The sequence below is a fragment of the Calidris pugnax genome, unplaced genomic scaffold, assembly GCF_001431845.1.
Source record: "Calidris pugnax isolate Ruff unplaced genomic scaffold, ASM143184v1 scaffold71, whole genome shotgun sequence".
Lineage (NCBI taxonomy): Eukaryota > Metazoa > Chordata > Aves > Charadriiformes > Scolopacidae > Calidris > Calidris pugnax.
The window spans coordinates 371,990-385,047 of record NW_015090882.1 but is presented as its reverse complement, the minus strand read 5'-3'; the positions used below and the strand labels follow the sequence as shown (position 1 = coordinate 385,047).

The following is a 13,058-nucleotide window of genomic DNA, read 5'->3' as shown; positions in this document are numbered from 1 at the left end:
AGAGGAAGAAAATCCCACCACTAAGGTCTTCCCAGCGAGGACATCAGAATGCTAATGAGGTGTTGTGAATCCTCAAAGCCACCGTGAGGTGAGGGAGACTGAAATGGTCATCCCTAGGACCCAGAGGTACACCTAAACAGCGGACATACACCAGAGAACAGGACTGGTATTAGGCTATTTTGAATAAAAAAATGTAACCGCACCATCAGTGAAGCTTTTCTGTATTAATGAGACCATTCTGGACTACTGGACTGCTAAAGCAGTAACTGGAGTAACAATTAATTCTTAGCTCAATAGACAGAGAGTGTGTTAATTTTTGCCCATAAAAAGATTTTGATGCTAACAAAATAAGCCAACAGTAAATTTGGTGCACTGTATTCCACTTGAATTACCACAGTTCCATTAGCACTTAGATACCAAAATTCTAAGTTACTTTGTTTAAACAACCCAAATATATATACTACAGTAAAGAGCCTACTCTTGCAACATACCTTGTCTAAGTGCTGAGGCAATTTTAATTCCTTCTAGTAAGTAAAAACTTGTTCTGAACCTAACAAGCTCACGTGCCACAAAGCTTAGTGTCGTGCTCTCCAATTAGTGGAAGCCAGACATTATCCATGTCCAAGGGTAAATTGGTCTTTCCCTTGATATTCTTCCTCAAACCTTTAATTTACTAGGCCTCTGCCTTTCAAACAGAAACTCCGTTCTCCCTTACTTGAGTGGAGTGCTAAAATCCCCGTGTACAGGCAACTTGTGTGATGAGGCTGATTGTAAATTCTTAACAAGTCTTTTCTCCCATATTGTGAAATTTAGGAAGCGAGCTGTCCCAGCTGGATTCTCCAGCGTCTTGTAACATGTAGGTTGAGATTTTCCTTCCTTTATGATGGCTTTTATCATGAAACTGGAAGAAACTTACCCATTTCTCTGTCAACATTGGTGGAAACTGAGCTGTCAATTCAGAAATTACTTGGGATACCCAAATTCTTTTTCTTTCTCACCTTTCCACACGATTTCATGTGTATAGATCCTCATGATTTACTTGACAGAACCTTGAAAAGCATCTTTTCCTGGCAAACCAGACTAAAACATCATTTTAACCTATCAAGAAATAGCACTGAGCTTGTTCCTTGTTCACATACTCAACAAATAGGGCTTTTCTGATTAATGACAGAAACTTTCTGAAGTGTTTTCACATCATTCTCTTCATTTGATTTGCTATTGAGTCATCATATTATGCTCTGATGGCAAGCTTGTATTCCAGTACACAGGATGCTTTTAAATTATCATAGGCACTAAAGAATGTAATGACTTATTATGGTCTGCTGTCCGCCTTTTGGTAGTGTATGTGTTATTTACTGTACTCGTGATATTTACTTCTTCCTCACATCTGCCATGTTTTCATTGCCTTAATGGTGAGAGTAAATATTTTACATTATAGTAGGAGTGGTAAAACATATTCCACAGTGAGAATGAAGCAAATAACCCAATACTAGATCTTTACTCTCCAATTTCTACAGAACTGAGGGCTTTTTGTTTTGTTTTGGTCTTAAATCTCAGAGCATCACTGTTGAAGGAAAATTCACCTCTAATTAAGATTGGCCTACGAGCCTTCTCCCTTTCCTTATAGAATATTCTTGTGTAACTAATTCCTTTACTTGGGGCATGCAAATCTACTACATTATGAAATCGGTTTCTCTAATGATGCAGCTGGCAAAAACAAAACCATGATTCACAGCCTGCAACAATTTGAGAATATTTTAACAGCCCCTCAACTTCTTCTTTAAAGCAGTTTTAAGGCATTGCTCCATTGATAGATTTATCCCTGAAGTAACAAACTTGGAGTAAAAGCCTAGAGCGTAACTACATGAGGGAAACAGGGTGCAAGAAAGGAAAGAACTGCACCTTTTATAATTGTGGCCTGCATTAAAATGATATTGAACTGGGCCAGGAGTCATATCCCAGATTAAAAAACTTTAGGAAAGAGTTTCATCGAGAGTCAGCAATTTCCTCCTCCTCGCAAAGAAGTTTAGCTTTTCTTGGGATACACCATTTGCAGCATATAGCCTCAAGTGTAACACAGATTTCTTTGGCTTAACATCTTAAGTAGGTGATATTTGCAAGAGTATTCCCTCCTCCACTTCTTGCCAAGGCAGGAAATAATATTAATCAGCTTTGCTGAAGTCACTCTGCTCCATTATTTCAGGTAGGAGGGCCCATGGGAAGACAAGGTTAGAACTCAACAGAAGGGAAGAAAAACTTAGGGAGCAGCAAGGAGGAAGAGAAAGTTAGGAGGAAACAAATATTAAAACAAGAGGGAACAAGAATGAAGGCAACACACAAAGTGTAGAGATCCCGATCAGTGGTGATGTTCATCAGGTAAAGTATTAATTTTAAGCCTTTTAAAGCTTAAATACTTTGGCGCATTGAGCCAGAGGAATTTCCCAAATACAGTCTCACTAGTTTAAATAAAAACTGTCAGGTGGCATGGCCCAATGCTAATTAAACCACTACGATTTGGTGTTTCAAAATATACTGATTTGAGACCTTGTGAATTTATCTCAGTCTACAGAATAGATTTCACAGCTAAAATTAATAAGCCAGGCTAAAGTACACGTCATGTTCCCGTAAGAAGTGCTTTGGATGTGATAAACTCTGGTTTACCAATGAACACGCGCTAACCGACAACAAAGTTCACCAGAATTATACCCTCCTTTGGCACTTCTGCCATCACAAGGCTGCCAAAGCTTGCTATTAGGCTCCGTTTCCCCTTCTGGCTCCTGTCCCACTTGCCACTTTTGCTATACAGAGGGAGAAAACACCTTTGAGCTCTGGGCTAGTAACTTGTCTCATCTCTCCCTGCTTCCAGCTGTGCTGTCAGCCTCCTGTCTGTCCTTTACGGTTTGTAGGCAGAACCTGGGAATGTGAATAATAATGCTGCTTTAGTGATCTTTAGTGATTACACCCCCATGACCGGGCTGATACATATTGAATCTCAGCTCCTCATTTGGATATCATGGTAAGAAACCTCCTAGCAATGTCCCTGATGGAAAATCCCTTGGCATGATGTGGCACTTCCTTGGGGAGTAACTTCAGCGCTGGCCGAGGAAAGGAAAACATCTGAAACGGGACCAAGCAAACGTGGCAGGTGTTGCAGCACACTGGGCACGGTTCCTTAGGAGAGGCAAGGGACAGCAGGGGTTCTGCAGGAGCAGGAAGGTGTTGCGTGTTTCATCAAACGCACAAACCGCTCAGCTGGATGGGGGAGTCTGTCCTAAAAACGTACGAGACTGATTTTCCAAGGTGACGAGGTGCCAAAGAATAATTGCAATCAACTACAGCAAAAATCTCACGGGGCGCTAATCTACATTTTAGGCACTTTGACAATCTGAGCTTAAATCTTAAGTGGCTATCTCTTTTCCCATGAAGTAGGTAAAAAAACCCCAAACAACTAACTTGGTAAGTTTGTCCAATTCTGAATTGATTTTCTAGAAATTTCTTTGTACGTACTGTACTGGGTTTTGTGCATGGAGTAGCTTAATGGGGAGAAATACTTTTTGTTTTAAATTTTAGTCATTTTTAAGTGAATGCTATGCGTGCAATGCTTTTACACTTTCTTAGACTGCACATATTCTTTATTAACATATTTAAGGCAGATGCAGGATCAGAGATAACAAACCCAGTATCGGTATTTTATATTTGATGTGCATACCACTTTAAAATTAAGCTCATTAAAGATAATAGAATGATCCATTGGCAGACCTTCAGCTGCAGACCTAGAGGTGACAGGCTATTTGGTGAACAATTTACTGAGTGTCTCGCTCACCCCTCCTCCTTAACCATGGGCATTGTAAGTTCATTCTATTAACCTTAATAGGTTTGCTTTCAAAGTGTTTTACTCTGAAGATTTAAACGTGGACTCTGTCATATGTCAGCCTGCAGCTAACTTAAGCAACTAAACCAAAAGAAGATGCAATATATTTATCTATGTGCATATTTCTGTGTATGTCCACAAGTGGCAGCCTCTAATGCACACGAAGAATAACGCACCCCGCACGGTGCTCTTCGCTGTAGGTGTTTCATTGTTCCACAGTGTCCCTCGGGAATTTTTCTTTCTCTCAATTAAAGAAGCGTTTAATGGCAGGCATCTCCAGCTAGCAGGCGTCTTTGCATGCACCTAGCTGAAAAAGGCTGGGCAAGTAAGAGAAGCTTGTTTTCCTCACCTAACAACTCCAGCAGATCTATCTGAGGGCTGCCCTCGGCCCCAGCAGGATGTTCTTTTCTTTCCACCTGGGACCCAAAGACAGAATTAGCAAACAAGTCATAACAGATTTAGCATTTGAGTGGAGGGCAGGCTCAGGCAGCTCCCTTCAGACTTAATGGGACAGAAGAGCAGCCATTATCTTTTCTCTATTGCCGCCTTTTAAACTGCTCATCAGACAGCGCTGCTGCCACTTTTATGGACCCTAACAAAGACGCTGAAGCAGCTGGGTGCCTCCCATCACTTCCCTCCCAGAGACCCCTCAAAGTGGCTTCCCCTCACAAGGACAATATGCCTGACAGATTTGCAGGACTCAGCATTTCTTCCCTTACCCTGATGAGTTAGAGCAGTGACTTGGGGAGGTCAATACAGCTGTGAACGTCAGCTATCAACGGCCCCATGACCCGGGCAATCGTCACCACAGAGCGTGCCATACGGGCTTTGGACTTGGCCAAACTTAGCCCACCAAGGCAGAAGAGACACTAATGATTCGTGAGCAGGAGCTATCCCTCTCATCCTGAGACACTAGTCATCTTCTGATCTCCGTCCTGCATGCACAAACGACTGCAAGTAAAGGTTGCCCTCTTCAGTTTTACAAGACCACTTCATTGCCATGGGACAGGGATGAGAACCTGATAGACCACCACGTGAAGCTACTGCGACTTTCTCTCACTCTGAACGCAGGGGCACGTGGACATGGCCAGAGAGGCAGGAAAGTATTCACCACACCTCAGCATCCCGTGCCATCCCATCTGCTCTCACATCCAGGCCAAGTGCACAATATTCATTTCCCAAACGCTGCCTCCTTGTGCCACCTACTGAGAGAGCTATGCTTGCCAGAACAGTGCACTTAGCAAGACTCAGGGTAAAGAAATGGAGACCTGAAAATGCACGTAGAAGGCACTTACGTGAGAAATTAGTCTGTGCTGGAGACATGGTCCTGAGAGGAAAATGCAGAGTGACTCATCATAGTGGCTGTCCCACACTGAGAAGACAATGACAGTTCCTGCACCTGCCAGACAAAATAAGACAGGCAGAATAGAGTCCAGTATCTCACCGGATTGTTCCCACGTCTTAACTCCTCTCCTGCTCACCAGGACACCACAGCAAAGGCCTCTCAGAAGCTCCTCGCCAGGTTGGTCAAACAGCTTGCCTAACATCTCAGCAATCTGCATAACTCCGCAAAGTCAGGAAGCCAGTCGTAGCTAAGAGACTGCACAATCTCTGGTTACTGTTGTCCATAGTGACTTGATAGCAGCCAATTTGACAAAAATTCCTTATTTCTAAAAGTTATCACTTCAATACACAATCCTCTTTCCAAAGTTTACCTTTCATCCATCTTCATGACAGCACATTGTTGATGATCATAATAAATCTTCTTCTCAATTTGTATAGAATTGATTGATAAACAAATGCCATCTGTCTATTCATTAGTAATACAGCTTTGTTTGCTTTGGGCTGTTGAGTTAGAAGTGTGGGTATACCTCATTGATGCCACTACACAGAGGAGGAACAAAGGCACAGAGCGCTACGAACCGGATTCCTCAAAGGAACGTTGGTTCCTACGTCATTATATACACTCCAGGATACGGATCCATGTGGTTTGATTCTGTCTACACACGTCAGCAGCAGAGCATGGATTAAAACCCAGGTTTTTCAAACGCAGTGTCCTGCTCAGTGACCCACAAGACTAATTACACCACTAGTTTCTTCTGCTTTACAGTGTGACCTAATAAAATTAATAAGGTTTATCTCCAGTCTGCTCTACATCACTACGGGAATAGATTGCACAGATTACACTTGATGTAATATTTTTTTTTATTGTATTATAATCTCTTCAGGAGTTGAAACAAATGGGAAGTTGGGTCTATTAACTGTTCCAGGACCTGGATGTGAAGAGTGTGTGTGTTGGGATCTTTCTGCCTGTGTATGCTAGGGATTATTTGCAGGTCTTTTTTCTTTTTCTTTTTTTTTTTTCCTTCTCTGAATGATTGTACCTTTCAAATTGGTGTTTGAGTTTTAAGGAGGTTGTGGGGACTTAAATTGTTGGCACAGGAGAATTGCAAGGATATAATGTCTGTAATAAAGCATCCCATTTATCTACTGATGCCTGCATTTTTTGAATTATAAAGCACTTAGGGATGTTCAGACAATCAGACAGCTGAGCTAGCTAAACATTCCCAACCTTATTATTCTGCATAAATACTGGAATAGGTACCAGAATGAACCATCCCAGCCTGCTAGTTTTAACTCTGGGCTCATTTCAATATAAACTTAAGCTGTAGAGAGGAGAATATATTCTTAACATTTACAAGTAGCGTGAATCCTGATTGCCAGCCTTGTACAGACTGTTCTGGCTTAGCAATAAAATTAGAACAGCAGGAGGAATAAGTGCCCCCTACTTAACAAGCAGCTTGTTTCAGACATCACCAAGAGGGACCTCTGAAGGTACTTGGGTAGTTTGGATTCCACGCGCTTTCCAATCAACAGGCTTCAAATACACGTTGCCAATTACTGAAATCTGCAGTAGTTTTTGAGCAGTACCCAAAGTGTTTTTCAGTCAAGCGCAGAGATATGATTCCTATTCTGCTGACGGGTGGCAGAAGGGGCAAAAAATAAAGCATTAAGTGATGATGCCTGGCATTACCAGAGCAATTTGGTCTGTGGTCTGGCGGACGGGCACTATGTTGCATATGCTAGAGACAGGTCCTACCATTTTGCTGGACGAAGACCTTAAATACCTCTAGATCTTTCAGTCTCGAGTAGATTGGGCTATTTGAAAGATGGAAAAAAAAATTCTGAAAGCAGCTAATGCTACTGTAAGTTAGCCTCGGCCGTATATCTGTACTGGGATATGCAGAGACTGATCATCCTAAAGAAGCACAGCAAACTCTGCAGGCTATGTATAAATCCCATTTAAATCCCCCTGCAATTCATGCTGAATTCCCTCTTCTCTCCTTGCTGAGTCCCAGGAGCTGTTCTGAGTAAATAAGAGCTGCTGCTTTGCTAAAAACCTCTTCCTACCTGCTGAGTTTTAGTTGTACTGGAGTGTGGTGCAAGCCACGTCATAGCTGTGCTCTACAGAAGCTGCCCAACCAACTGCTGCTCTGAATACGTTTTCCTAAAGATGAGGAACATATCTGGAGCCCAATATTTTTTACATATATAAATTTATTTGTAGGCCCCTCACTACAAGAACATGGAAGTGCTGGAGCGTGTCCAGAGGAGAGTCACCAAGCTGGTGAGGGATCTGGAGAACAAGTCCTGTGAGGAGAGGCTGAGGGAACTGGGCATGGTGAGTTTGGAGAAGAGGAGGCTGAGGGGAGGCCTCCTTGCCCTCTACAACTCCCTGAAAGGAGGTTGCAGAGAGGTGGGGGTTGGCCTCTTCTCCCAAGGGAATAATGACAGGAACAGGGGGAATGGTCTGAAGTTGGGGCAGGGGAGATTTAGGTTAGATCTGAGGAAGAATGACTTTGCTGAGAGGGTGGTCAGGCATTGGAACAGCCTGCCCAGGGAGGTGGTGGAGTCACCATCCCTGGAGGGATTTCAGAAACGTGTAGACGTGGCACTTCAGGGCATGCTCTAGTGCCCCAGATTGTTGGGTTGTGTGTGTTTGTGGGTGTATTTTTCTGTGTGGTGGTTTGTTGGGTTTTTTTGTGTGGTTGGACTCGATGATCTCAAAGGTCCCTCTCAACCATGAAGATTCTGTGATATATATGAAATAATATATATAAATTGCAGTTTCTCCATACCCAGGCCAGTCATCAGGTCTGTACCAAATTAACGGCAAATCTATTTGGTTGAGAGGCCTGACTGGCTGTCTAGTTATCAGAGGAGGTTTAGAAGGTCTGAACACCCCCTCAACCTTTCCTGCCAATCATTTGGAAACTTCCTCTGTCAGACAGCCTCATCTGTCACTCGGGGAGCTACACCTGCTTGCTTGTTTATTTTCTCACTTAGGGTTGAGGTCATCCGCCCTCCTTTTAACTAATCAGAGGAGACAGCCATAATCAAAGCACAAGATGAGTGCTCCTGGGATGTCTTTCCTGAATAGCCCCTCTGGATGTTCTTCTGAAAACCTTGCAAACTAATGCAGGTATATACAAACAGAGGAGAAGAATGGGGGAGAAAGCTTTTTTTTTGTTGGTTTTGTTTTGAGGTCCAGCTAGAAAAGAGGAAAGAAACGTTGCTGAATCTTACACGCTACCTGGAAAAACGGGTGTAATATTTCCTGGGGAATTTGCCATGCGCCACAGGAAAAACTGTCAGTAGTTCATTAAACAGCAGCCCTTCATGGAAAAATTCAGCTGATGTCCTAGCACAGAGGTAAGCTACAAAGGTAAGGGAAAGTGCTTATTTCTCAAAAAAAAGCAAATCAGCCCCTTGACTGCTTGTTGTCCTTAAGGGACTATCTGTAACAAAACATGCCAGACTGGGTGGAGTTACTCATTTTTGCCTCTCTGAAACAGAAGTCTACTAGACACGTTTGTTAGGCTCTGCTAAACAGTATTAAGTAATTGTCAGGTCCTGCCTCCGAGATCAGTGCATTTCAGCATCGTCTGAAGCTACTCCTGTGGAGGTGATTCTTAAAAAAGCTTTCTACTGTGGATGAGAGGTTTGGATCTGAAAGAAAGGGCACCACAAAAAAAAAAAAAAAAAAAAAAAAGAAAAAAGCCAGAGTTCAGGAAAAGAAAGCGCATCTGACTTTTTTGCCCCTTGCCCAATTGTGGAGGGGGCCGGCAGTTTGCCTTTCCTTCCAGACCCTCGAGCATCATTTAAAGGATATTAGTGCCAGCCTGCTCTCTCGGGACTGATTTCTCTTTGTAATGCTGTTTGTTGTGATGAACCACATGTCAGGATGATTAGCAGAGAGAGGTACAATGCCTTTTTGCAGCGGTGGCTGGTAAGGGATTGTCTGGACCCCCAGGCCTGGGAGAGGTGGGAAAAGCATCTTGTCAGAAATGAAGAGAGTGGAGAGATGCAAATTGTTGTATTTACAGATACACACACACACATAAAAAATGCTGAAAAGGAGCAAAGGAGAACAGAGGAGGAAGACTTAGGAACAGGGATGAGATGGACCTTCCCTCTGAGCAAGCACGGCTGTTTTCACGCATAAGAAGCCACTGTTGCTTATCAGCAACTACTTGTACCAGATGGTACCCCCCAAAGAACAAATTAAAAAAACATTTGCAGAGGAGACTGACAGATACTGAAGAAAAATAAACCATACTGGAGAAGGTTTAATAATTTCACCGAGCGGTAGGAAGATGCCTGGAACAATCAAAAGGGGGAAAAAAAAGAAAAGATAGTGGAAGAGGAGAGAATTAAGAGGAGAAGAGCACGGGTCACCCATACGTATGGTGGTTCTCACAGAGTGGTCCTCCATGGTGGTCATCCTCCTTCTTGGGAGGGCAAGCAAGCTGCTGCTTCCTAATGATGGTTGTTCTTAACCTGCTTAAAAAATGATAGCAAAGTCATAATAGCCTTAGAAATTCAAGTTCTTGGTGCAGAAGGAAGGAAACTTTCAAAAGACAGAAGTGAAACAAAACATTTTCTGTTTCTACAGTGTAAATAACAGTAATCTCTGGATGTCTTTAATATCTTTTCCTTGTTTCCCAATAACCTCTTACTTCTGTCACTGTCAGGACACGAAAGTTTCCAATTCTTCTGAATTTCTATCGATTTTTTTTTTTTTGTAGACTGAAATTGCTTGTAGAGTCTAATCTCTTGTAGGTGGCAGGACAGCTTATCGGAAAGGTCCAAAGCGAAGACTTGGTGCTCGCACCATTCAGACCAAAGGGGCACCCACAGCCATTGCAAGCTGGTGTCATCACGCAGGATAAATGCAGAGGGCTGTGCCGCCATCCAGTGTGACCTGAACAGGCTGGAGAGCTGGGCAGAGAAGAAACCTAATGAGGTTCAGCAAGGGCAAATGTAGGGTCATGTACCTGGGGAGGAAGAACCCCAGGCACCAGTATAGGTTAGGGGTGGATCTTCTGGGAAGCACTACTGAGGAGAAGGATCTGGGGGTCTTCTTCTACAGGCCAGCAGTGTGCCCTTGTGGCCAAGAGGCCAATGGGATCCTGGGCTGTGTAGGGAAGAGTGTGGCCAGGAGGTGGAGGGAGGTCATTCTCCCCCTCTGCTCTGCACTGGGGAGGCCACCACTGGAATCCTGCCTCCAGTGCTGGGCTCCCCAGTTCAAGAGAGACAGGGAACTGCTGGAGAGAGTCCAGCGTAGGGCAACAGAGATGATGGAGGGATTGGAGCATCTCCCTGATGAGGAAAGGCTGAGAGAGCTGGGGCTCTTGAGCCTGGAGAAGAGAAGGCTGAGGGGAGACCTTATGAATGCTGACAAGGATCTCAAGGGTGGGTTGAAGGAGGATGGAGCCGGACTCTTTTCAGTGGTTCCCAGTGACAGGACGAGGGGCAACGGGCACAAGCTGGACCATGGGAAATTCCTCTCAAATCTGAGGAAGAACTTCTTTCAGGTGAAGGTGGCAGAGCCCTGGCAGAGGCTGCCCAGGGAGGGTGTGGAGTCCCCTTCTCTGGAGATCTTCAAGCCCCCCCTGGATGCTCCTGAGTGATGTGCTCTGGGCAGCCCTGCTTTGGCAGGGGAGTTGGACTGGGTGGTCTCTAGAGGTCCCTTCCAACCCTGACAGTTCCCTGATTCCATGAAACGCAGCCCAAACACTTTGTCACTGAAGCCCTGTTGATCTGAGGGTGACTCTCAGACCGGGACTGCTGGCTGAGGGCTGGCGTGTTGCTCACGCTTACCCCTCGCTTGGAGTCCACGCTTTCATTGCCTACCACTGCCGTCTTTTTCCCAAAACCGTCTGTTTTTTCGTCTAAAACAGGGCCCTTCCGCCCTGTCCCAGCCCGGTGGCCGCGCTGCTCTGCTGCCCTCTGCCGCGGGCCCCGCGCACCTCCCCCCGAGCCGCCGCCGAGGGGACGGGGAGGGGGGCTCCGGGGACGGGCCGGGGGCTGTGTCGGGGGCGGCGGGGCGAGGTGGCCCCGGGGAGCAGCGGCACCGGGTGCCGGTAGGGGGGGGGATGGCCGGCCCCGGTGGGAGGCGGGTATACCTGTCCTGCGCGGGGCCCGGGTCGCGCCGCAGTTCGGAGCTGCAATTTGGGTCAATTTATTCACTACAGGATCTCAAGCTCCTAGCGCGGAGAGTGACTGGCGAATTTTATTTTTTCATAGCGGTCCCTCACCGTTCTTTGCCCTAAGTAACCCCTCCGCGCGCTGGGTACAGAGTTTAATTAAAAAAAAAATTTTAATAAAAAAAAAAAAAAAAAAAAAAAAAAAAAAAAAGGAAGTCCCATTGCGGCCGCTTCCTTTTATTTAGAGAATGGAAAAGCAGAGCGCGCCCCCGCGCCCTGAGGCTGGTCCCCACGGGCGGCTGAGGCCCGGCCGCCATTTCTCCTCAGGGGCGGGCGGCGGGAACCGCGCTGGGCCCAGCCCCACTGGGGTCGGGGGCGGGAGAAGTGGAACCCCCACCTACAGCGAGCGAAGGTGCAGCCCAAAAGGAAGTCCCACTGCGGCCGCTTCCTTTTATTTAGAGAATGGAAAAGCAGAGCGCGCCCCCGCGCCCTGAGGCTGGTCCCCACGGACGGCTGAGGCCCGGCCGCCATTTCTCCTCAGGGGCGGGCGGCGGGAACCGCGCTGGGCCCAGCCCCACTGGGGTCGGGGGCGGGAGAAGTGGAACCCCCACCTACAGCGAGCGAAGGTGCAGCCCCCGGCCCCTCTCCCTCCTTCTCCTCAGGCTCCGCACCGGCGCTGAGGTCCCGTCCCTCAGCCCGCCTTCCCGCCGCCGAGCAACGGATGGCGGCGGCCATCGATTCTCTCGGCTTGCCTTAACCCCCCCCGCCCCCCCGCGCTTCCTTCCCGCTCCCCGCCCGCCCGGTCGGACGCGCCACCCCGGGGGCGGGTGCCGGTGCGGGGGGAGCGTAGGCAGGACACGGCGTGGCTGCTGGTAGCCGCCCGCCGGCAAGAGCGAGCGCAGCCCGTCCCTCAGGGAGAAGGGCTAACCCACGCGTGTTCCTTCCGCCTTCTCCGCCTCCCCGCCCCGTGGGGGCTCCCGCTGCTTTTCCTCCGCGCCCGCCCCCCACCGAGCAGGGTGGCCCGGGGCCATGGAGCGGGCGTTCACGCCGCTGGACTGTCTCCTACCCGCCGGTACGGTACCTCCCGCCGCCAGACGCCACCGGCCCGCCGTGAGGGAGGGGGTGAGGGAGGGAGGGAGGGAGGGAGGGAAGGCGGGAACCGGGGCGGGGCAGCCCCGGCGGCGGGCGGTGCTACCCGGGGCGGCCCCCCCCTTCCTTTGGCGGCTGAGGGGCTCCACGCCGCGCCGGTCAGCCGCCTTTCCCGGTAACGGCGCCGAGTTCCGCAGCTGCTCCCCCGCCCATTGAGTGCTCGGTCTTAAAACACTCCGGTATAAACGGCGCGACCCCTTCTCCGGGTGGGCGCTGCCTGAGGGGTTGCCCGCCTCCCCTCAGCCCGGCCGCCAGCCGGTGTCTTGTTAATACGACCGATTTGTTACCGGTTTTAACCCCCTTCGGGAGGTAAAAATGTCGCGTTTAAAATGTCGGCCCCCTTCTGGGGTTTAATCTTTAGTTGGGCCTGTCACGGTTTGCTTGGCTTGGCGGGGCGAAACGCTCCGGTGAGGAGCGTCCCTTGGCGAGGGGACCTGTGGGCTTGGTGTCCTTCCGTGGCGTCAGAGGTCCTGCCCACAGAGCACCCCCCAACGCCCTCAGAGCCCCCCCCCCTTCGCCCACAGACCCCCCCTCCTCACCCACAGAGT

General features: G+C 47.7%; 1 protein-coding gene across 2 annotated transcripts in view; it reads left to right on the top strand.

The window, feature by feature from the left end:
- Positions 1-12,127: 12,127 nt before the first annotated feature.
- The window catches only part of TPK1 (thiamin pyrophosphokinase 1), a 332,423-nt gene continuing 331,492 nt past the window's right edge, over positions 12,128-13,058 (top strand). The window contains exon 1 of one of the 2 annotated variants that reach the window (XM_014946981.1): positions 12,128-12,433. Coding sequence is in view for 1 of the 2 variants with exons in the window: in XM_014946980.1 (XP_014802466.1) it covers positions 12,391-12,433 (43 nt within the window). In the remaining variant the exon portion in view is untranslated. The remainder of the gene's footprint in view (positions 12,434-13,058) is intronic. The other variant, XM_014946980.1, reaches the window with a different exon arrangement.